Below are 23603 nucleotides of genomic sequence, written 5' to 3' on the forward strand. Positions count from 1 at the left end.
ATGACGTGTGAGTTAAACAACATGAAGGTAGCCGTTTCGTAAAGCTGAAAATATCTGCGAATATGTCCATCCTCAGAAACATCATATCCGCTGCATACCGAAGACGATGAGGTGATCCTGTAAAACTTCCATCCTTGATTTTCTCCGTCATGATCCGGATCCATCTGTCCCTGGTCCTATTCTGGCTCGTTATATCTGCATCTTCAGCTGTTTCGACGATGATATCGGCTATGTGGCCTAAAGCTTCTCGTTCCATGAGCGGGCCTCTATCTGCGTTTTTTGTGCTCATTGGATCCGTACAATGGGACGTCATTACACCTGGCCACCAGGCTCACCGGGGCCTATGGTCTCTTGAATGCACGAAGGACAAGTACTGAGCCTCGCATGGTATCATATGGAGCCGGCTACAGCAACCGTGCAGTGCATATGTAACATCCGGATTTGCTCCTGTATAGCTGGTACTGGACGGCCCATGTCATTGAAAAACGACACGGAGAGGAGTAGCTGTGTTCATTAATGAAAATATAGGCCAATGCGTACATAGGCCAGGGTTATGAAAAGAAAGAATCAGACTCGTTAGATACAAGACGGTATGCTAGATCGACATGAAGAAGCACGTACCAACAATGAAAGTAGACAAAGAATACTCCAACTTTTAGAACTAAAAACTTTAGGTGTATTCTGTTTACAGCCGTCCAGCAGAGTAGGGGGACCGCAAATAAGGACGGACAGAAAAAAGAGGATGGGGAGTGAGCCTATCAGTTGTTCAGCAATGAGGATGGGAAGTAATTGAAGACGATCCCTCGCCGATATCTGGATGCTTTTTTTCCGGATCAGAAACTGATGTCTTGTACCATCTTGATGAGACGAAGTCTGTTGCATAAACAGGAAAACACGATGACGCCGGATCGTAGTTCGCGGTCGAAGAGGTGAGTCTGTGAAGAAGAGGGAGGTAAGGGTGTGCCAGGCACAGGACAAACAGTTGGTCCCTTAACCCGTTTGATGGCCTGCGATATGCACTGACCCCTCCACCTACCTCCCAAGGCTTGTATGGCATGATTACACAAAGAGCAGCGAGGAAAGATATAGCTGAAAAAGGTCCGTCGGTTTTATTCAGGCTTGTCTGTACAAACAGCTTGCCGATAGCAATCTGTTAAAAATGGTGTAAAAGGCGCATGATAAGAGTGTGTACAAATATAACAGCTACAAGTCCCTGCAGGCGAATAAAAAAAAGCGAAACCAACTGCCCAAAGTAGTTGAAAGAAAGAAAGAAGGAAAAAAAAACAATATCCAAGAGTCCGAACAAAGCTCTCTGCTTCTCTATCCGTTCGCCGATACACTTGGACTTCTTCCTCCCCTTCCTTCCTTCATCGACGCTAGTAAATCCCAATTCGCTCGACCTTCCGTTCAGTCCTTTGCTTGAACAACCGCAGTCGAATACTTGCTGACCCCCTTCGGGTTCTCGTACACCCTAGCCTTGCCTTGCTTAGGCGCCGATAGTGGCCGCGGCAGCGGTGGGGACGGCGTTGCCGGTCTTGCAGCTCTTGCACGAGTTTCCTTCACGCGCACCCTTGGTGATGACAATACACTTCTCGCAGACGGGGGCCTCGCACGTGTCACACTTCATGAGGTGTTCGCGGTCACTTTCGCACTTTTCGCAAATGGGTCCACAGCAGTACTCCTCGCGGCAGCTGTCGCACACGACGTTGGGGCAGCTAAAAAAAAGGGAGTGCACGTTCATATTAGCATGAATAGAAAACTTTAGTCTAGATGGGCGTTTAGACGACACAATGGTAGAGAGCAGTTATGCAAACATCGTGTGGGAGATTAATGCAAGAAAGAGCAGAGCAGACCCACGAGACCACACTGTTTGTGGGGTAAACCAAAACTGTATTCTCTTATGGATAGGAAATAGCACCCACGCGTATTAACCCGCAGACTAGGTGCCCTGCCTGCCAAGTCCACGCTGACAAGTCATCCTTGGTCCAAGACCCGCCTACCCTTGCTTGTTGTTACGGCGAATGAAGTGGAAACAAAATACCAGCCAGCGTCGAGTCCAAGCGGCTCAGGACACAGAGTAAAACAGAGTAAAGGTAACTCGAGAGAACAAAAAAGAAAAAAAAAGGGGGAAAAAAATAGACGCGCATAGACGGACACTTACAAGCGGCAGGCTTCCTTTTCGCCCATGGCGTGACGCCCGCAGGCGCAGTTCTGCTTCGGGTTGACGGTGGCAGCGGTCTTCTTACCCATAATGGAAATAAAGAGTGGTAATAGGAGGAGGGAAGGAAAGGCGGTGGGGGTTGAGTGGGCAGAGAAGGGGGGGAGTCTATGGGAACAGGGAAAAGGAAGGGGTGGAGTTGAAGAGAAAAGAAGAAGAGGAGGCGAGAGGAAAACGCGGCAGGTTATAAAGGAAGGGGGGAAAGGTCATGCGACGCTTCCTCCTGCCAACGTCGGCAGCGCACAGAGCGCCCTCTCAGGCCCAGCATCGTCAACAAGACAGCAACACCGTTTGCCGCTTATGCACAACTGCCCCTGATGCTCGACTGCCAACAACCCCCCTCCACATGCATTGCCCCACACAGCTTCCTGCGACGGTGACAGCCCAGTGCACCCTCCGCTCACCTAGACGGACCCTGTTGATTTTTCTTAATAAAGTCGTTGCAGTGGCAGCACACCGCCTTACCCGGCCACATCACCCATGGCCCTTGCAACCAATGACTTGCTTCCCCACCCCCCACACCACCGACTGAAACCCTGTGTCCCTTTCAGGTATTCTAATTTCCAGGAGGAAGCGCCGAAAATGATACAAACAAACAACACGCGTCAAGTATTGTTGTCCATCGTTTACGCGTCGCAGCGGCCTCTTCATTCTCGAAGTTGTTGACACTGAACGCGTTTTTCTTGAAAATAAATAAATAATGAATTATAGAATAAAATGGCTTTATTGATGGACTCTCCTCGTATCTACAGATACACGCACCAGCTGGAACAGTGTGTTCACGAAGGAGGCGATGGAGCTGGTCGGCATAGATTGAACGACATCATCATGTCGCCAGCACCGAATAGGGTTTCGGATGCGGCAACGACTGGCGAATACTCTGAAAGTACTTGGTTCGCTTGATTTACTTGAGTTGAAAAACCAGAGGAATGGCGCGTCTACAGAACCTTATTTCTGCCATAGCGCAGACAGGAGTCACGTTTGTCTACTATTTTCTGACATAGAAAAAAGCGCAGTATGCTGACTCTTAGCTAAGCTTCAAGTGAGTGTGAAAGAACGATAGACAAGAAAGACACCGTCATTGTCGAGGTGGCGTGCAGCAGAGGCAGCTGGGAAGTAACGGAGTGCCATGGTATTCTTCTTTATAGCCATAATGCAATTGAATCTACGCGGTTTATAGTCTAGACGAACGCTCAGTTTCTCATTGCTTTCCTCAATATGCAGATACACCCGGCCATGTTCTGCTTGATGGATTCGAAGGTAAAACAGATCTTCACTTGCTCAGCAGGCTCTTCGCATAGATGGTGACCTCGCCATCGGGTTCGATATAGTCCACGTGAGGGTGGACACTCAGGATCTGGATAGAAGCATCGGGAACCTCAGCGGCAAATCCCAACAGAGCTGTCGTGTATCTCTGGGTGATCTTGCCTCCTACGAATACAGTCCCATAGCAAGGATGAAGCAGCAGGTTAGTCAAGCTAAAGATAGCGGGGACATCTTGTGCCTCCCATAGTTCAAAAAACGTTGGTAAGACCCAGCAATGGCGTGAGGGCTCGCGCATTTTGCGCGTTTTCTCACGTCACACTAACATATTTGGTCCACATGGTACCGCCTCTCCCACGCCATTAACGACCGTAACAAGGATCTTCGTTTCACTCCCCAAAGCCCATATTCATAACGATAGCGAATAAACGACATACCCTTGGACTCAACGTCCTTTACAGCAGTGTCAATCTCAGAGGCAGGGGTATTCTCCTTGAAGGCGACAATAACCTTATTCACACCGTGGGCTTGAACGTTGGCTACGGACGTGTGGGAGGTAGTAGAAAGAAATGAGCAGCGGATAATGTTATTTGCTGTTTCTTGGCATAGTATGACCATGGGCATGATATGCGTTCAAGACAAGAGGTGTTCAAAGAGAAGCGCAGAGAAAACTGCTTCGAGTCCGGGGGTTATGCATTACATGCAAACTGCCTGGCTCTGAATCTCAAGACAGACAATGGTTTCCACTTACAGGACATGTTGATGGTGAAGTTTTGGGTTAATGAAAGAGAGAAGAAAAAAAAAGTTGGAATGAATGAAGAAAGAATGGGTTTCCCGTACCCGCGACTTTAAGAAGCACTACTAGGTCACGCGATTCTAGCAGCGACGCGTCGTCGTGTTGAGGTTTCCCAGTGCGTAGGGCTTGGATACCTTTGAGGGTCACCTGCAATTGTGTTAGTACACCTCTTACTCGTCTGTTTCACGATATCCACAATGGATGCTGTGCAGAGGGCAGTTGCTAAATTGGTGGCGTTAAATATCAGGTAGCCCTCCCGGTTTCTCGGTTGCACTTTCCCATGTGGGTCCACATTCCGTCTGGATTGCGCTCACAAAGCACGTCTGCGTTCCCACAACGACCAATTCACACACTAGCCATTGCACCTCGCAGGCTCTAAAAAAAGGGTGTTTTTGGAAGGGCGACACTCTGGTGCACATGCAGATCCAAAGCACGAATGCCGAACGCACCGTCAACAAAGACGCATGCCCCGCCTTTTTATTTATTTTTCAGCGCACCAAATAACCATGACAAGGACCAAAGTATCGATTTCTTTGTCATTGTATTCTTTGGCTAAAGGCAACGACTTCGGTATCTCTCGTTGCTGCTGACTCCCTTTATTTGTTGCGTGAAGAGAGACACCCGTTTCCGTTGGTAGTGGTGGGACAATCGTACTTGCACTATCTGTAAATATTTTGTATTCATGAATAAAAAAAAAAAAAAAAAAAAAAGACGAGAGCCGCGAAGGATGTGAGCCTTGAGAATATATTTCTTTATGACGGGTTCTCAATTCCTGTGTGCATGGCCCATCCTCCAGCTAAAGTGTGCAACGATGGCCCACGACGTAGCCTGCAGACTAGGGCGAGGGATATGTGTATGCATGCGTCTGCGGTGTCAGAGGAGGTTGCGTGTGGATAGATCGAGCACCGACGGATGCCTCTCGTCCAATGGTTATTATTGTGAGGACGGGACGGATGTTGCTGAGTGATCGATGAGAGCACAGTAGGTGCATCTCTGTTCTCGATAACGGCAGTCTGTGTCCGTATGAGCAGGAGCGGAGGGAATCGAGTATAGGTACGGGGCTCAGGCACACTCGCACGACCACTCGATTCTTCATCCTGGTCCATGGGTTCATCCTTCCCCCTTCTCCTCATCCGCATCCTCCTCTGATCGGGTCCCACCCTTTCTCCCTCTCTCCTCCTCTGCTGCTGCCTCCAGTTCTCCTCAGGCAGTCCTTGCATGAAAAAAAAAAGGAATCGCTATCTCATCTCAAAAACGATTACCCTACTACAAACATACTGCCCCCCACAACCTAACGCACCCTTCCAGGCACCGGAGCCTCTCACTCTAATTTTTACACTTCCTTGGCGATTCTCGTCCTCCACGACCCCTTTTACGGTTCCCCCTTTGTAACCATCCTCCATATCCCACTCTCACAGACCCGCCACTGGTGCTGTACCGCTACAGAACTTATTTCAGGAACAGAGCGCATAGATAGCAAGCGCGCCGAGGCCCATCCTTTCCTTAATTCTTGACTCCAGCATCTTTCCCAATTGCCCTCTTTCTTTTTTTTACCCTATTCTGTGCTCTTCCTTCCTCGTACCATCGTACGCGTCCATTCAGCAAAAGTCGCCATTATCAATCCCATGGTCATCAAACCGGACGCTTTTTCACGGTCGCTGTAGCTGAAGGTGTCCTGCCAAATTTATCACTAATGACTCGACTATGTAAGTGGTTTGCTGTGCTCCATGCAGCCGGCCTCAAAGCAGCCTCATCTCCAGCTGCAGAATTATCATTGTCCTTCTACGACTCATGTTTTTATTCCTCAATGTGTGGATCTTGCTAACGGCGTTCTCTTCTAATATCTTGCAGTTTTAGAGCAGAATCCTCCAACGGACGCGATTCAGGCCTCCGTTGTCAGCTTTATAGTGCTGGTACGTGCGCGCCCTGCCTTGATCTTTCTCGTCTCGCCCAATATGCGCACCCTCATGCTCTCCTACCCTTACTTTTCTTCAATGCCACCAGCAGCATTGTATTGTGCATGCTATCGATCATCAATTGCCTTTCTTGCTTCCTCTATCCCTCAGTCCGACCGACATATCTGTTTCTGGATACCTTCGCACCTATTTACATACTTTTGGGGTTTCCTTCGAATGGGCTGTGGTAATGGCGCTAACAGTAAATGCTCTCTTTTCTTCTCGCTACTTCTTGTATTCGCGGTGAACCCCTTTTTTAAAAAAAAAAATCGCCTGCTGTGCTGGTCGCTTGGGTGCTTTGCTCAACTGATTGGCGATGCTCCATCTTTGCCGCTCGCGACTCAACTCGGACCTCTTCTCCTTGCGCTCCACCTCGACTATCAACTACTTGTTCCGCGGTCATGATATCACATACGATGTTTGTGCTACATTTTACGCCTGCCATCCCGCTGGTCTAGATCTTTATCGTCGCACGAGTGCTCACAACGCGCGGCTTCGCAGCGCTGAAGCCTGGATTCAACACTAGGGCCATCGTCACCTGGCTCGCCTGCACATCTTTATCACTGCTAGTAGTCTACAGCGCACTGACCGCGCGTATCAAATACAGGCAATCCATGGCGGGGGTGTATACAGCCCCTACCATGTACCAAACACCATCAACCCCCTTCACTTTCCCCCTCAATATCACTCTAAAGGACCTAGGCGAAAATCCAAATTGGAGCATGGATGAAGTACCCTCCCCACCCGCGGGTGAGCAGCTTTATTACGTCCTCAGCATGAAGCCGCTCTCACTTTACTCCAAACCAGACCAGCATTTCGTGTTTGTAGTGAGAATGGTCCTCAAACTGTCTCAGTCCGGCCTAATGGCCTGTCTCTTGCTATTGAACACGTATTGGTGCCGCCATGTAGAGGCTCTGGTGGATGAGGGGGACTTTATGTCTAAGTCAGAGATGTACCTTTATTACGTTCTGGCCGGCCTCGCACTGGTCCTTCCTATGAGCACACTGCTCGGAATAGGCTTTGGTCTCCATGACTGGAAACGGGCCAATCGAATCTCGGATTTGTGTCTATTACTTCTTGGACTCTCCATCCTTGTCGGCTACGTGTTGACGTGTAGACGGCTACGGGCTCTCGAACGCGACTCCAGGAACGTCAACGGAGACGAAACCTCGACAACCCTCCAGCTGGCGTACTACATCTACTGCGTGTACTGGCTCCTCGGCAGCCTGATCTCCGTCATTATCCTCGGCTTACTATACGAGTTCCCAGCGGTGTTCCCAGACCCGAATCCTGTCTTGGCCCAGGCCATCAATGACCTTGAGGGCGCACTCTGGAGCACACTTATCATCTTGGCCTATCCGGCAGCAATGTTCTTACTCTATCCCTCTGTCGACGTCCTAACCAAGCCTGAGAATGACCCCGGCTCCCGGTTCCAGAAACGTGTGCGCCAGACAGTCAAGGATACGAAACGCATCCGCGAAAGTCTATATCTGGAGAGCGATTCCATGAACGGCATTGATAGCAGCCGCCTCTCGAGCCTGCATGGCCTTACGTCTTATCCCAACCTCACCCACCGTACATCCGACAATGGCCAGCCTCAAACGCCACAACCAAACCGACTCAGCTACTACGAGCCTATGAAGAGAGAGCGCATGAATTCGATCACGGCGATGGTCAATGAGATGCAGTTGATCGTAGAGGAAGAAGGAAGTGGATCTATTATGATGGTCAGGACACCAGGATTATTATCGAGCGTAAGTGATGCATCCGCTGACCCAAAGGGCAAGTCATCGATCGAGAAGACGAGGTGCACAGATCAGGATGAACGCAGAGTAGCTGCAGGGACAGATGCTAATCGCAAGATGGACACCGCTATTGCTGGACAAAATGCGAGTAGCCCCGGTCAATATTATATGGATAGCAAGGATGTGGAGGTCATGAAGGATTGGCTGGCTCGGAGCGAGAGTATGGACCGGGATGGACTTATCGCGGGACTGGAGCAAACCATCCCTCCGGACCAACTCTCTTGGAACAAAGCGCCAATGACATCTTCAGCAACAACATCACCACTTGCATCCGACGATCTCACGACGCTAGTTCACCCAGATCTTAACCCACTAGGAACACCTGCGACCTCAGCCTCCAAGCCATTGGAAACTGTCAGCACAAAGACAACAACAACGGCATCTACTCCCAGATCCGCCGCAGCGCCTCTCGCGGGCATTCTTAAGACAAGGAGCAGCACTCAGAACCCATTTGAGCAAGGATCAGTATCAAATATTCCACCTGCTATTGGGGCCCGGACGAGTTCCATCCAAGGTTTGCAGGGCACTGTGGGGCCGAGGAGGAGTAGCGAGTATGGTCAGGTCAAGCGGAGGGCATCCGGTTCTTCCAAACCCACTCTTCCGATATCTACATCCACGCCCAACCTCAGTGCGGATGCGCCGCTGCTTTCGCCAACATCTCAACAAAGGCGGTCTAATGTAACTACGAGGGTCGATGCAGGAGCGTTGGCATTAGCAGCCCAACAGCAACACAGTCAGTTGCAGCCACATCGGATCTCAAAGCCGCGCACATCGAGGGACGGGACTGAAGTCGATTACTTTGGCCTAAGGAAGTCCTCGTTTGAGAATGCGCCACCCATGACACCATCACCATTACCCTATGAGCCTCAGGCACAAGGGATACAGGCGATCGAGTTAAACATGTCACCTACAATGACAGGATTCTTGCTAGCAGATCCCTATCCTTCTGCCGGTTCGCGCTACCTTGATGGCGAGGGACATCAGGAACCTGGATCGGCGGATGGGCAGAGCGAAGCGGGCAGTGATCTACACAGTCGGAGGAGCGGAAGCACAGGAAGCTCGAAAAAGTACAAGGCGCCACCGCCTCCCATCCCTACTGAAGCAAGGAATGCAATGGGCGCTGAAGGTGTCGGTGCAAGTATGCCGACTACCCCTACAACTCCAACAACGCCTCCAGGAGTGCGACCAAGACGATCGATGGACACGGTGATGGACCCACAGTTTCTGGCGATGGCAAACAAGATGTATGAGGACCACGTCGTGCCCCTTCATATTATGCGTGCAGCCGCTGCCCTAAGCTCGACGGCAACAACATCGGTTGGCGGAGCTTCTCCGGCATCTATTGCCCCGCCATCAAAGGTATAGCTCAATCAAATAATATCGTTTCAGCATGCCAATGTGCCAATGGATGGATGTTTACTAATACGTATTTGTTGTCCTTTGCTGTGTAGGACCCTCCTGCTACGCCAACCAAGCACACCACACCGCCTACAGTACCAACCCCGGCATCGCCAGTGCGTAGTGTCTATGATGCGCAGCCAATTTTATCGCCGCGTCTGCCGCCCGCTGCAGCTCGACAGCAGCCCCAGCAACCGACTCAGCATCAAGAACCGGGATCTCTGCTGCAGCAGGTCATGACGCCTCCAGCCAAGAGCCCCTATCGGGTTCGCGAATCCTTCGAGTCGAGGATTGTCCAGGGTGGCCCCTCAACCCCTGGCCCGTATGCTCCTGGCCAGGGCCCTGTAACACCCCCCTCACCGGCATCCACGGCATCGCTCACAATTGCGTCAACCACAACCTTGCCTCGACCTTTGACGCCAGCCTGGTATGAGACCAAGACCAACTTCGCGTCGACCAACGATGTTCTAAATCACTACAATGCCGTGATGCGCGGTGGAAGCTATCATATGAAGCAACAACAGCTGCAGGATGCACAAAATGTCCAGCAACAACAGCAACAACAGCAACAACAGCAGCAACAACAGCAACAACAGCAACAACAGCAACAGCAACAGCAACAACAGCAACAACAGCAACAACAGCAACAACAGCAACAACAGCAACAACAGCAACAACAGCAGCCCGTTCAAGGAGGCAACCTACAGCATTACTATCAGGAGAATAAAGTTGGACCACTCGACGACATCGTTCCAGTTGCTCCTTCATACAACCAGCAGCAGCTCTCTTCGCAACCCATCCCTTCCGCTGCGCCGCCACAACAGCAGCAGCAGCAGGCTGGCCGTTCATCCGAGGCTTACAGCTTGCAACCGCGGATGGGCTCTGCAGATAGTTTTGGTGTGGTCCGACAACGTTCATCGTCAACTGGGAAGAATGATGTCAACCGACCGATCGCCGCGCGGCTGGAGCTTCAAGATGATGTCCAGCGTCACCAGCATCTTTCACAACAAGCGGTCCCCCAGCTCGATCGTCACTCGTTTATGATGCCATCGGAGTCCCTCTCGACCTACAGCACATGGACGGGCGATCTTTCGGACGTGACCAACACTTCCGGCGAGGTTTCTGTTGGGGCGTTCGTGGATCGTAAACCTATGGCTTCAAAGCATCAACAACAGCAACATCGACGCAAGAGCGGTGAAAAAATAACAAACTCATCGTTATCATTGTCCTCACAGATCGGCATGCATCATAGTGGAGACGAACATGACAAGGATAGGGATGTGAGGAAGAGCCAGTCTAGTGGATACTCTATGGGTTCTTCTTTTGGTGCGGGCTCGTCTTCAAGACAGTCCGGGGGTGCGTACTCCAATTATTCGAACAATTCTGGATCCATCGTTGTGTCAGCATCGCTGTCATCCGTCGGCCGCCCAGGTAGTGGCAGCGGCAGTGGCTCGTCACCTGCAGGGTCGGCCCCGAAACATCATGGTAACACGTCCAAGAAGCGATCAAGCCAGAACCAGGGTAACTCAGGAGGTGGAGGCGGCAGCTTCACTGGAGCCGGTGGAAATGGTGGTGGCATGGCGAAGGAAGCGCCGTTGGCGACGACCTCACTTATGAACAGCATGCGGCTGAGCGCCTTTGGACCTGGAGAGGATGAGGTGGATATCCCTGCGGCTCATGACCAGCCTTCAGCAAGTCAATCAACAGCAGGCGGGGCTGGCAGTAACAAAGAGTTTTATCGAGAGGACGTGGATCCGCAAACGTCCCAGGAGTTAGAACGCAAGGTCCAGCAAGAGTGGATGGAACGCCGTGCGGCTGTTAAGAAGGATTCAAAGAACCGGCTGGAGCAGCTCCATAAACAGCAGCAGACTTTGAACGAGCAGGAGCGTCTCTCACAAGAGCAACAGCAGCAACAGCAGAAGCAACAGCAAGACCTACAGCAGCAGCAACAACGCCAACGAGAACGCCAGCAACGGTATTTGCAGCTCCAGGGCGAGCAAAGCCAACAAGACATCTCAGAGGAGCCATATACCCTGAATAGTGTGTATTTCAAGTCCACCGCAGACCTTCTCGATGCTGCTGCTCCGGCTTCCAGCACGTCAGAGCAACCGAGCAGCTCGTATGCGTTCTCGAGAGACGACTCGACAGGCATGGCTGTACCATCGCCCTCAGCAACTGTGACATCGCCGGGCGAGCACTCTATCTCCACGCCGTCCTCGATGGCAACCGTAGGAGCCACCGAGCGGGCCTCCCCATCACCAAGTGCCCAGTTCATCTACGCCTCAAGTCCCACTTCTCGGCCGTACGAGCCAATATCTTCGCCCACGCTTCCGTCCCATTCCGCGGCACGTAGGATACAGGAACGCACTGTGCAGGATGCGGACGATGAAGAGCCCAACCCTCTCATCCAATCCTCCTCGTCCTATGCACAGCACCGCCAGAACCAGAGTCAACATGTGCTGCAGAAGAACGCTCCGACGTTGTTGCACTATGATTCTGTGGACTCAATCGCGACTGTACGCGCTCACCCTTACCAACACCCGTCCGCACCATCGTCACCGCAACCACCGCGATCCTCACCTTCAACACCGACGTCCCCGTCGCCCATGTCGCAGCGACCGCTTTACGCGCAGTACCAGCAAGCGCACCAGATTCATTATCGGCCGCAGTCGCGTCAACAATCGCCGCCACAGTCTCCAGGGGCATCAATGACTGTCGTCGGCCCATCACAATACCGGATCATTCCTGAGGATGTGAGTAACAGAGAAGGTGGTAGTGATTTAGAGGCGGCTAATAGGAGTCTTAGTCCGGTCCAGAGGACGAGCAGTCGATTGACGAACTTGACCAGCGGCGAGTCAGAGTACCAATGGGGGAGCGCAGAACTGAATCATCATCGGTGGGAGATGTTGGAGACGTCTTCGAAAAACAACTGAAAGGAAAACGACCTGAGGCAACTAGACGTGCTTCCCTTTTCAGCCAGGATAGGATGAGGTGTTGTTGATAACCTCCACCTCTTTCCGCGTCTGGTTTCTGTTCATGCCCTTTGCTTAATGTTGTATACTTATACCCCCCCCCCCCCCCCCTCTTCCTCCCTCCCTTCTCCCTCATCTTAATGCAATCATATGCTGTTGTTTTTTCTGCACTATATCATCGTATTATTTCTATATATACATCACTTTCTTCATACGCCTAATTTACACCAATTCTCCCTGCCATCTCCAATTCGCGGAAAGGGAATAAAGACAAACAATTGTGATATATTAGAACGTTTTAAAGTGTGTGTATGTGCCCAATGGAGTGGAATGAAAATCGTTTGCCTATAGCTGTAGAGACGACATTTTGCTTACATGCAGCATTGTATAGAAGCACACGCTCCACATGAAAAGAATCATTCTTTTCATCTTTGTTTTTTTTGTTTTGTTTTGTTTTTGAGCACCGATCGAATCCATTCAGATTTTTTTGAGCAAATGCGCTGTGCAACCAGTTCTTTTCCTTGTCGGACAGGTTAGTCATGATAGGTAAGTAATGGATGTCTTTTTGCGATGGATCATTGTGTTCTTTTTTGAAGAAGAAGAAGAAGAAGAAGCTCCGTTGGAGTCTAATCATGACCCTTGAAAAAAAAATTGACGTGAGATCAAGAAACCGCGCGAACCTCCCCATCCCTTCCTCTTACGCATCAAAACGCGAATTAACTTTATTTGTTTTAAATTTTTCATGCCGATCAGCTCCCCCAATTGGCCTCATGCCCTGAACGGAACTGAACGAAACTTTTGCGGAGAGAAAAAAAAAAAGGTCCCCTCAGTCAAGGACAGTGTACCAGCATGCGATGCGTGTGAAAATACATATGCTGACAGATGCAAATGAGCGGCGGTGCGGTTTCAACTCAAACCTTTGTTCAGTAGCATGCTCATTCAGTCGAGGGAAGGCACACGCGTCTTTTTCATAGAAAAAACAACAATAACAACAAAAACAACAACAACACAATAACACATCAACAACAGCGATTACTAGCGACAACATGAGAGCCACGCTATTTTTTTTCCTTCGTCATGGTGACAGCATTTCTCTCAACAACAATAACATAAATGACAAACAACAAACAATAGGATAGACTACTATCACGCTGATGGAGAGAGTCGAAGTTTTGAGCGAACAGAGCGAGAAGAGAAAGAGAGAGTTTATTTTGTGTTCGAAAAAGACGGAACTATTTCCGATGGTCGCACGAATTGCACACAAAAAAAATAGGTGGGTGGAAGGGGTGCCTCCCCGCACACAAAATGTAGGTCCAAAACATTACAAAGGCTGGTAGTCTAGTTTATTGAGAAAATAGAGTGATGGTCAGCATGAGAGCATTGGGTCAATGAGGAGGGGTGAGAGAAAGATGGGAAAAAGAGCGGAACAGAGGAACAGGATTTCTTTAAGGCTTACAAAGACACAGAGGGCAAGTAAGTAGGTGTGGACTAAGCCCAGAAATCATCCACAAGGTGCGGACGAAACATAAACAGCAACAGCAACTAGTAGAAGGCAAGAAAAGGGGTGAGGCGGAAAAAAGAATTTTTTGCGCCGACGGATAATCCCAAGCCCTTCTTAAAATGTTGGAATAGGAACCATGTGGACTTCAAGGTTCGGACGCAGCAGGAGTCGAAATTCAGAGATGGAAGGGCAGGGCTGTGTGCCAGAAGCGGTATAAAATGCATTGAAAGGGCGCAATGCAGCAATGCAACAATGCAGGAGGTTTTTCTCAGGGCTGTTGTCAAGGTTGCGATGGGACAATGGTGTCCACCGTTGATGTCCTTATGGAAAATTAATCTAAAGAAGGACCCGTTTGCAGATCTTGAAGACAACAGAGCCTTTGGAATCAACTCACGGGTACCTGAGTTTCTGCCGCGAGACCGAGGCCCCTGGTATTATCATCACTGCCAATTGGCCGGTCTTGGTCACTTTCCCCGGTGTTAAACAAACTGTAACAAGGCTTTCTTCCATTCATTGTTCCTAGTGATAGCGCACAACTGAGCAGGGTGGTGTTTGCTGCTCTCAATTGTTTGTTTCCTTCATCTCTTCTCTCTTTCTCTTCCCTACGCCTTTGTACTCTCTATTTCCTCTCTCGCTCCCAAAAACACAAAACAAGAACATCTACAGTACCTATCCCTTCTGCCAATTCGCCGCCTCTCGTCGACTCTCTTCTTTGTGCTCTCGTAGCTCCTCATTCCTCCACCGTCTTCTCATTCCTCCTCATTCGACCCAACTCCACCTCCCCCACTTTTCATCTCGGGGGGCAGCTAAGATAGAAGAAAGTCGATGGGAAAGAGAAGGCTTCTTACTCAGGAACACTTGCACCTCCTCAAATATCTCAATTGCATTCCCCTACTTTCATAACTTAAAAAAAATATCCCGCCATGGCTACCACTATCAAACCTATAATAACAACAACTACACACCCACCGGTAGTGACAACCAAACCTATAACTTCAGTCGCACCAACGACAACTGCTCTAACGACAGGCATAAGGACGACGACCGTAGCCCTATCCACAACGTCAATATCTCGCGCTGCATCCACCACAACTATCGCCACAACAACATCGGCCAAAACCACCACAACTGCTGTGCAGTCCATCGGAGCTGGGAACACGACCAGTGGAGGCAATGGTATGAGTGGCGGCGCGATCGCAGGGATGATCGCGGGCGTGATCGTCATCCTGGTCGGGTCTGTGGTGGGCGGGTTCTTGTTGCTGAAGCAGCGTCGCAAGCGCATGATGCTCGTAGGCAGAAACGCGCGCAGCTACAATGGATACCCGGAACCGGACCTCGACAGACCCCCTATGGCGGCATACAAGCGCGAGGGCCGACCGAACAGTGGTTTTGGTCAAAGTACACATGTCCAGAGCGGCATTTACGACGACAAGAGCCACCATGCCGCAGCTGCTGGAATTGGTGGAGCGAAAATGCCACCGGGCGGATACAATGGTGGGCACGGGTTAGGAAGCGGATTTGAGGGCCCATACACGCAACTGAACAATAGCACGGATGTTGCAACCGGCAGTCGTGGTGACGACGTGATCCTGGCTCGGTCGGCTGGTACCATGGAGCGCGACAGCAGGGTGGTAAGCGTAGAGCTCGATCTACAGCAACTGGAGCGTGAGCGACAGCTGGACCTTGAACAGCAAGAACGGCTATTGAGAATGGCTGATGGAGAGTCATACCCTTCCTCCCCCTCCGCTTTCCAAGTACCCCTGCCCTCTTCTCCATCGTCCTCTAGCTCTCCGACATCACCCCGTGGGCCATACGCATCCCAGAGCCTGATGCCGGGCTCTGCTACTAATCTCCAGCATCGAGGAAGCGGCGTTTATAATTACAATATGAACCATGGTGGAGATGCACAGCCTCATCTCCAGCGTCCCCTGTCTGAGTACCAGCAACAGCCATATCAGTCGCCATATGATCCTCGTGGCGGATATGGTTCATATCCTCAAGGCAGCGGCCCCATGCCCATGCGTCCATACTCCCAGCAGTTCCCCCCTCCACAGCATCCACAGCATCCGCAGCATATTCCTTACCCTTTTCCTCTCAGACCGACTTCAGCCGTCGTACCTCGGCCAAGTACACCTATGAATCCCATGGTACCCCTGCGGCCATCTGCCACGCCATGTCAGAAGCAAGAGTACGAAGAGGTCACCACTATGTCCAATATATCACATATGTCTGGTCTCGAGTCCCCATCCTCGATCTCAGATGCGACCTCACCCATCTTCCCGGCCACCAACAGCGTCAAGAGCAATAACAGCGCAGAGCCATTGTTCCATGGCGCTGGAGGCGATGGTAACATGCACTTGAAACATGTGGACGCGATTAGTAACATTTTGCCACCGAGTATGGACACTACGAAGGCGACGCCAACGGAAATGGGCGAAAAGGAGGAGTTCCTGCCTGCCTCAGCCGCAGTAGTACCCACCATCGCGAGTCGTCCACCCCCGCCCCTGCCCATGACCACCAAACCTACTAGATAATTAATTCCAAAAGCAATTCATTCACATTCCCCTCTCTCTACTCCTCATCCCCTCACTTCACGCCTTCATTCTCCGCCGAATTAAGAAAGATACCAAAAAAAACCGCAATAAAAAAATTACAATTTTTTTTCTTTGATATCATTTGACATGCATAGATAGATGAAGGATTTGAAGGATCTATTGATAGCAATGTCTAGCTTGATGAGCTGCCGCGGGAGCAATAGTCCTGGGTCCATGGAATCATTGACCGGGTAATTGCGCAGTTTGCCCTGGCACGTAAAAAAAAAAATGGTGGCGTTTTTATTGGCTTTATTGAGGAAAACCTATGCTGCGCGTCCTCTGTCTGCGATTTTTTCCAGTCATGAGAGTCTTCTCAACTCGCTCCCGGATCCAAGGCGCCAGATTCCCGCATCCGATACAATGTAACCGACTTTTGAAGTTGACGGTCTGGCACTGTGGACAGACATAGTCTCGCGGCTTGGAGAGTCGGATGTCTGCTCGATGAGCGATTGTTGATTCTACACTGGTTTTGGTATCCGTCTCTGAGTCTTGCGACCACGACCACGACGACAATGACGAGGATGGTGATGATGACGGGGATGGAGATGATGACGGAGATGTTGCTGTAGGCGTTGTTGGGGAAGGGGCGGGGGTGGATTCTTTCAAGGGTTGCGAGGGGAGTTCGTAGGAGGTTTCGAAACCGCACTCGAAACAGTGATTCAATGCGCCGAGTGGGTATTTGCGCGAAGGTGGTAGAAGTACTCTCCGATGCCGCGTCAGCTTCGTGATTCCCTCCTCCTGCGTCGTCTCTCCGGTCCGAGATGGTTTTTTAGAATCGTCAGTCAGAAACATCGATAGCGCCGGCGATACAGTTGGAGTTTTCGTGGCTTCAGAGCTGGAGCGCTTAGGCTGGACCTTGGATTCCATCATGGTGGTGAGGTTATGTTCTGGTGGACGAAAGTTATGGGTCCCGCATTGGGGACATATGAAATCGCCAGGTTGGAATCCGGGGCGGTATCGTTTCCAAGTCTTTTTTGGTTTGGGTCCTATCCTTGTCGCTGTCGAGGTTGTTGACTCTGAGGGGTTGATTCGTGGGTTGGAATAGTTCCCGGTAGCACTCAGGAACTTTAGGCGACGATCAAAGCTCGCCAGCTCATCTTTGGATATTGATGAACCTTCGGATGATGGTACCGAGTGGTGGTTGGAAATATACTCGGAGCGGACAGCTCCACGCGAATGTTTCTTTAGTGACGGGGCTGTGAACACCAAGCGTCGCTGTTGTTGGAATGGTAGATCTTCCGAACGGCATACTCTGAGATGCAACGACCAAGTTGAAGCCAGGTTCCTTCCTGTACTGATGAGTTCTTTAGCTCTGGTTGATGTCATGGGTGCAAGTCGATGTCGTTCTTCGAAGGTCGGATCGGGGTGCCGAATGGGAGTGTGATCACTTGTTTATTCCCAAGTGAGCTCTGGGTACCACGCCTTTAAAGCACCATATTTGGATGTCAACAGTCACTTCGTTCGCGGAGCGCGGCTAGAACTCCAGAGGATGCCGGGGTCAATCTCCTTCAAGGCTCATTCCACCTCTTTGCGATCCGGATCCTATTGCCTTGAATTGACCATGATTCGCAGCTCTGCCATCAAGCATGCTCATGCCGCCTCGGGTACCTCAGGGGTCGGTGTCACAGCCATAAGGCCCGTCGCCAGACCCAGACGTCGTCCGCGAACCTACACGGTCATATACAAACCATCCATCCGGGGACTTGCGACGTCCTCGGGTTCCTCAGCACCAAAGTCGATACCGGGACCACAATCTTCTGTCGGCACTGTGCCATCATCAACGAGCTTGAGTACCAGGAGAGCTTATCCAAGAGCAGGAAACAAATCAGGAGTAACTTTCAATCGCCCTGAAGTCCAGCTCATGGCTCCAATGTCGTCGTCATCATCATCGCCAATAACGCGATCCTCGACCACGGGTTCACCAACAATGGATGTCGACGACGACGTGATATATCGGAAGGAAGGCGACAAGATTGTACGCGTCGAGTCTGGCCGCCATGAGCCTAAGTTACCTGTCAGTGGACTCTTTTCGCAGTTTCATTCTTCGCAAGCAGAGTAGGTGATAAAAACGGAAATAATTCTTGTACTCCCCTTTCCTCCAATGAGTGCTTTCTTTGTAGTAACACTCGCCTTTTTTTTTTTTTTTTTTTTTTTTTTTGCAGGCCTCTTCATACTGAGCAGGAAAAGATCAAGCCTTCAAAGACAACAGACACTGTGGATGTAAGCACATTAACGCTTCGAGGTACGAATACATGGATTGTGTGGAACATATATGATGAGCATACTGTGAGAAGCTGTATATACATGCATTCTGATATTGGTGATGAAAAAAAAAAAATTAGATGTGCTGCCGAATGACCAGCTTCTTCAGCAGTTGATCACTCAAAGCAAAGTGAATGCGAGTTTAGACGAGGTCAAGGATCTATATCAGGCTGTGCTAAAGACCCTGCCATTGCCCGAGGACGATCCAAAACGCGTTCAGGTCGAGAAGGAGTTTTCTAACGGTAAGACTGCGCGATCGCGAAAAAAAATAAAAAATAAAAAAATTGAAAGTTAAAGCGAAACCTTTATGCCATCTAACTTGTGAGTTGCTTTTTTTTCTTTGTATCTTCTGTTAAGCCTCGAAAAAAATGGACGCGATGTTTTACATGCTGGCCTCTTGGCCACTCCGATTCAGTCGAGGTAAGCAACGGGCGCTAGTTTTTTATTTCTGTTAATGAGAAGCCCTTTTGCCGACTGAGTCGAATTTTTTTTCTTGCCACAGCCATGTAAACGGGCCATTGACTGAATTTTTTTTCTCGAACTTTACATCTCTGATACGCCATAGATGGTGCACCTTTAGCGGCCGCTATTATGAAGCTGGCAATCAATAATGGTGACGCATATTGCAGATACCCCTATGCTGCGTTGCTCTACCGTGGAGCCAAAGGATTCCCCGCAGACCGCGCCAAAGGGCGAGCGTACATGGAGGTGCTGGCCAACCCCAAGAACAAGAGGTTCAAGGGTATTCCCGTAGCGATGACGGCCCTGGCTGGTATCTATGTCCGTGAAGACAAGAACTATGAGGGTGCACGAGATTTGTACGTCAAGGCTGCCCATGCTGGCGAACCCCAGGCCAGCGTTGCCCTTGGACGGATGTATCTCAGCGGGGAGCTTCCTCGTGATACTGCCATGGCTCGCAAATACTTTGAGATAGCAACCAAGAGCGATGAAAGTAGCCCAGAGGCCCATTTTTTGCTGGGGTCCATGGAGATGGACCAAGAGAAACCCAATTTCAAGGGTGCGTTCCAGCATTTCCAAAAGGCCGCTTCCAAGGGCCTGCCAGAGGCTCAATACAACGTCGGACTCGCCTATTTTCGAGGCGTGGGCGTTCCCAAGAACGACGCGCTGGCGATCGAGTACTGGAAAATGTCTGGGCAGCAAGGTTTTGGGCTCGCGCAACTGAGTTTGGGAGCGTACTACTTCCAGAATGAGGAGCCGCCAAAGGAGCCGGAGGAGGAACGTGCCGTAGGCTCGACCAAGACGGCCTTCAGACACGAGTGGGATCTGTCCAAGAGGGACCTGAGTCAAGCACAGAAATGGTTTACTTTGGCAAGTCGTCGGCCGGGCGACCTGGGACTGGAGGGGGCGCGGTTGAAGGCCCAGGTGGAAGAGGCGATCAAGAAGGGTGGGGGCGGAAGAAGACAAGACCGACCTTGTACTATCATGTAGTGCCTGCTCCGACTAATAAACGCGCTATTGCAATTTCGATGTTCAGGCCACTTTCCCATAGCCAAATTGAATGTATCTTGGATCTTGTAGCTTGTTCGGACTTTTGAACCAGAAAGAGCATTGCTCCAAAGTGCAAATAATGAGCTGTGAAAAGTTAACTATCGCCGGCAAAAAATAAAATAAAATAAAAACGCGTTCAGCTCCATGCGGTCAAAGAGTTCCGACAGGATTGAACGCGTTTTTTTATTGATCATAGCGTAAGAATATGCATCTTGCAGAGCATAAATAGAAATAAAGATGCATTTGCACTTGCTAACGGAGCCTGCTCTCAGCCTGCACCTGGCATCGGCATTGGTCCAAGGACATGTGGTCCTCTCCCCCTTCACCCCACTAGGGTCCATCGCTCACGGAGAGGGAAGCAAGGAGGGGAAGAGAGAGAGAGAGAGAGAGAGAGAGAGAGAGAGAGAGAGAGAGAGAGAGAGAGAGAGAGAGAGAGAGAGAGAGAGAGAGAGAGAGAGAGAGAGAGAGAGAGAGAGAGAGAGAGAGAGTGTGTGTGTGTGTGTGTGTGTGCGTGCGCGAAAGAGGTGAGGAAAGAGAGAGAGGGAAAGAGAGAGAAAGTGAGATTGATGGAGAGAAGAGAGAAGAGAGAAGAGGGACTAGGAGATATGCAGAGCAAAAGTCTTTCTGCACAAAAGTCTAGAATAGACGGGCGACGAACGGATTGTTAATGTTGTTATCGGTAACAGCGGATGGTTTGAAGGCGGCGGTGTGGATTATGGATGACATGTCCACGGATACAGCTCCATGGCGCTCTTCTTTTCACATAATTAAAATACCTTATGAGCCCTCTTTGCTTGGGGAGAAAGGAGACAGAGTGCCTGAATCCAGCCCTTTGCTGGCTGATTTTGAGTTCCCTATGTTTCCCCAGTCTCGTCCTCTTCCTGGCCTTTTGAGTCTTTGCCCTTCGTCCCTATTTGTGCTTTGCCGTCCGTTTAAGGTTGTGTTGCCCTCACACTCTCCCCATTCCGCTGCTCCATCCTGTTCTTCTCATCTTCTCTCCTCATCCGATCCCCACTTCCTCTCATCGCTCTTTCTTCTTCTTCTTCTTCTTCTTCTTCTTCTCTTCGCCTCTCCTTCCTTCTGTCGCGCACGCGCCCTCCATCCAAAATAATCTCCGCCATTCTGCGCTGCATACATCAATCTAGTGCAGAGCCTACGAACACCCCCTAGTTCACACTACATATACCTGGCCCAGGGTACTGTCCAGCAGCACTTCGAAAGATCATAAAAACACACAGACACAAGCGAAAAAACAAAAAACAAAAAACAAAACACTCGCTCGCTCGCCCACTCACCCACCCCGCCGGAATACAATAACAAGAACTAGTACTCAAAACAATGGCCGGTGTCGGTATGCCAGCCTCGGGGTTGATGATGGCCACCCCTCTCCAGGCGACAACACATCAACTGCACCAACAGCAGGAATGGGTACCTTCCTTGATCGCAAAACGCATTGCATCCTGGAAATACATCGCCCGCGTCCTTCAGGGCGGCACGGTCCTCTACAACACCGCCCTGGTCTCTGAAAATGAGATGAGGCAGCTCTGGTCAGAGGAGAAGATGCAGCGGAGGTAAGGATTCACTTGCAGTGTCCTTTCTCTACTTTATTTGAGATGCATATTGGGGTTTGGATGATGATGGGTGTTGGTGGGTGCCTGCACAGTGCGTGCATGCGAAGAACGGAGGAGGCATGGGCCTTGCTTTTTTCCTTTTTTTTTTTTTTTTTTTTTTTCTTCCCATCATCGCACGACGATCCGCATCGGATTTTTGTTCTGGAGGAAAGAAAGCCTACCATTCACACTCTTTTGGGTGGGAAAGCTGAGGCACAACCAGTTACAACCCAGGCCCTTCTTCCTCCTTTACCTTCTCACTCCCCAAAAAAACAAAAAAAGTGCGATAGCAGATCAACCTTTTTTTTCATAACCTTCTCGTGCAACCCACGGAGTATGCACCTCTTTTTGGGACCCCGCAACTCAATATGGGCGCGAGAGGGAGTTTTATTAAAACAATCCTTTGGACACTAAAAAAATGAGAGATCTCGATCGATGTCTTATTATTGCCCTCACTAACGCTCTACCTACTCATATCTGGTTTTTTTGTGTGAATTACCTATATAGGTCGTTATCGTTCTTCTTCCTGGGCACATCATTAGCATCGATCCTAGAGATCCCGAACACGATCGACTGCATAAAGGCGTTAAATCAGGTCCTGCAGGAATATGAGTCCTTTCTCGCCGCGGAAGCGAGATCCAAATCTGTAAGGTCCAAGATAGAGAGATTGATTTTGATGATGATGATCCTCAGATCCTCAGAGCCTCAGGATTGTGGAAGGAAGGGAAGGGAGGAGGAGGAGGAGGGGAACGGGCAACAGGAGGGTGCTGCAGACAGTTCGTGTCGCGTTACACTTCATTTTAAACTCGATCGACGCGTTAATTAATCGATTTCATATATATATATTTTGGATCGGACGCACATGCATAGATATTTTCTATCCGGAAAGGAAACACAGATCTCAAACCGTTTGAAGAAACAACCGAATATTCACATCTCGACGTTAGGAACATGGTACGTGCATTCTTATCTGACCTTTCCATCGCTATATTCTTTTTTTTTTTTGGAGAGAAAGCCGCCTTCTTATCGAACGCCTAATCAACTTCTTGTCCTTCTCCTCACCCTCCCCCTGGCCAACGGTTTTTTTTTCTCAACAAGCCATTCAACCTAGACTATGTGATCACCGCCTCAACACTTTGTGACATGGTTGGACAGGTCTACGAGAAACTAAGGCTGCAGCTGCTTCACGAACATGTCTGGCCCTTGATCACCCTCGAGGCCTTTCAAAAAGTCGACGCACGGTTCAAGGTTAGTAATAGTCTGTTAAATCGTCTCTTCTTTGAGTCTGACTCTTTTTTTTCTTTTTTCTTTTTTCTTTTTTTTTTTTTTTTTACTCAATCATACTTTTTGTCCACACCATCCATCGCCCCCCTCCACAATTGAATGAATGAATGAACCCACCACCATCCTCCACACTATGTTGTATGCATACATATATTTTTTTATTGTATTATCATTATCTTCTTTTTACTTTTTTTTTTGTACGACAAACAAAATACGCCCGACTGTGTTAACACGCGATCGATCTATCTTATCTTTTGCCCATGTGTAGAAAATCCTGATGATGGTGTACAAAGAAATCGAAGCTGTGGCCCGGGAGGTGATGGTCCAGGAACTGAACACGATGGATCCCCTGGGATTATCGGCATCCACATTTAACTACGATGACTTTGAATAATAATAATAAAATAGCTTTTTTTTTTTTTTTTTTTTTTCTTTT

The 23603-nt window shown here is 49.8% G+C and overlaps 8 protein-coding genes across 8 annotated transcripts; 4 read left to right on the top strand and 4 right to left on the bottom strand.

Moving 5' to 3' along the window:
* Positions 1-277: 277 nt before the first annotated feature.
* BC939DRAFT_155650 (uncharacterized protein) lies at positions 278-1071 on the bottom strand. Its single transcript, XM_051550252.1, has 3 exons — positions 1037-1071; positions 622-935; positions 278-504 (listed from the first exon to the last, which is right to left on the bottom strand). The coding sequence occupies exons 2-3, from the start codon at positions 880-882 to the stop codon at positions 391-393; spliced, it is 375 nt and encodes a 124-aa protein (XP_051412371.1). The 5' UTR covers positions 883-935; positions 1037-1071; the 3' UTR covers positions 278-390.
* A 19-nt stretch (positions 1072-1090) lies between these two features.
* On the bottom strand, positions 1091-2379 carry BC939DRAFT_450855 (uncharacterized protein). Its single transcript, XM_051555578.1, has 2 exons — positions 2162-2379; positions 1091-1715 (listed from the first exon to the last, which is right to left on the bottom strand). The coding sequence occupies exons 1-2, from the start codon at positions 2248-2250 to the stop codon at positions 1487-1489; spliced, it is 318 nt and encodes a 105-aa protein (XP_051412372.1). The 5' UTR covers positions 2251-2379; the 3' UTR covers positions 1091-1486.
* A 929-nt stretch (positions 2380-3308) lies between these two features.
* On the bottom strand, positions 3309-4290 carry BC939DRAFT_450857 (uncharacterized protein). Its single transcript, XM_051555579.1, has 3 exons — positions 4233-4290; positions 3919-4020; positions 3309-3649 (listed from the first exon to the last, which is right to left on the bottom strand). The coding sequence occupies exons 1-3, from the start codon at positions 4237-4239 to the stop codon at positions 3492-3494; spliced, it is 267 nt and encodes an 88-aa protein (XP_051412373.1). The 5' UTR covers positions 4240-4290; the 3' UTR covers positions 3309-3491.
* A 2373-nt stretch (positions 4291-6663) lies between these two features.
* BC939DRAFT_155735 (uncharacterized protein) lies at positions 6664-12463 on the top strand. The gene is made up of 2 exons (XM_051550253.1): positions 6664-9396; positions 9489-12463. Exons 1-2 carry the CDS (start codon positions 6847-6849, stop codon positions 12366-12368), a joined length of 5430 nt encoding a protein of 1809 aa, XP_051412374.1. The 5' UTR covers positions 6664-6846; the 3' UTR covers positions 12369-12463.
* Positions 12464-14379: 1916 nt separating this feature from the next.
* BC939DRAFT_450866 (uncharacterized protein) lies at positions 14380-16578 on the top strand. Its single transcript, XM_051555580.1, has one exon. The coding sequence runs from the start codon at positions 14832-14834 to the stop codon at positions 16440-16442; it is 1611 nt and encodes a 536-aa protein (XP_051412375.1). The 5' UTR covers positions 14380-14831; the 3' UTR covers positions 16443-16578.
* A 133-nt stretch (positions 16579-16711) lies between these two features.
* BC939DRAFT_450868 (uncharacterized protein) lies at positions 16712-18007 on the bottom strand. The gene has a single exon (XM_051555581.1). The coding sequence runs from the start codon at positions 17826-17828 to the stop codon at positions 16752-16754; it is 1077 nt and encodes a 358-aa protein (XP_051412376.1). The 5' UTR covers positions 17829-18007; the 3' UTR covers positions 16712-16751.
* Positions 18008-19161: 1154 nt separating this feature from the next.
* Positions 19162-20458, top strand: BC939DRAFT_450871 (uncharacterized protein). The gene has a single exon (XM_051555582.1). It carries the CDS (start codon positions 19356-19358, stop codon positions 20211-20213), a length of 858 nt encoding a protein of 285 aa, XP_051412377.1. The 5' UTR covers positions 19162-19355; the 3' UTR covers positions 20214-20458.
* Positions 20459-21304: 846 nt separating this feature from the next.
* BC939DRAFT_423615 (uncharacterized protein) lies at positions 21305-23576 on the top strand. Its single transcript, XM_051553127.1, has 5 exons — positions 21305-21844; positions 22391-22529; positions 22754-22837; positions 22982-23131; positions 23436-23576. Exons 1-5 carry the CDS (start codon positions 21612-21614, stop codon positions 23559-23561), a joined length of 732 nt encoding a protein of 243 aa, XP_051412378.1. The 5' UTR covers positions 21305-21611; the 3' UTR covers positions 23562-23576.
* The last annotated feature ends 27 nt before the right edge of the window (positions 23577-23603 follow it).

Source organism: Gamsiella multidivaricata (assembly GCF_025024155.1).
Source record: "Gamsiella multidivaricata strain RSA 2152 chromosome Unknown BC939scaffold_31, whole genome shotgun sequence".
Classification (NCBI taxonomy): domain Eukaryota; kingdom Fungi; phylum Mortierellomycota; class Mortierellomycetes; order Mortierellales; family Mortierellaceae; genus Gamsiella; species Gamsiella multidivaricata.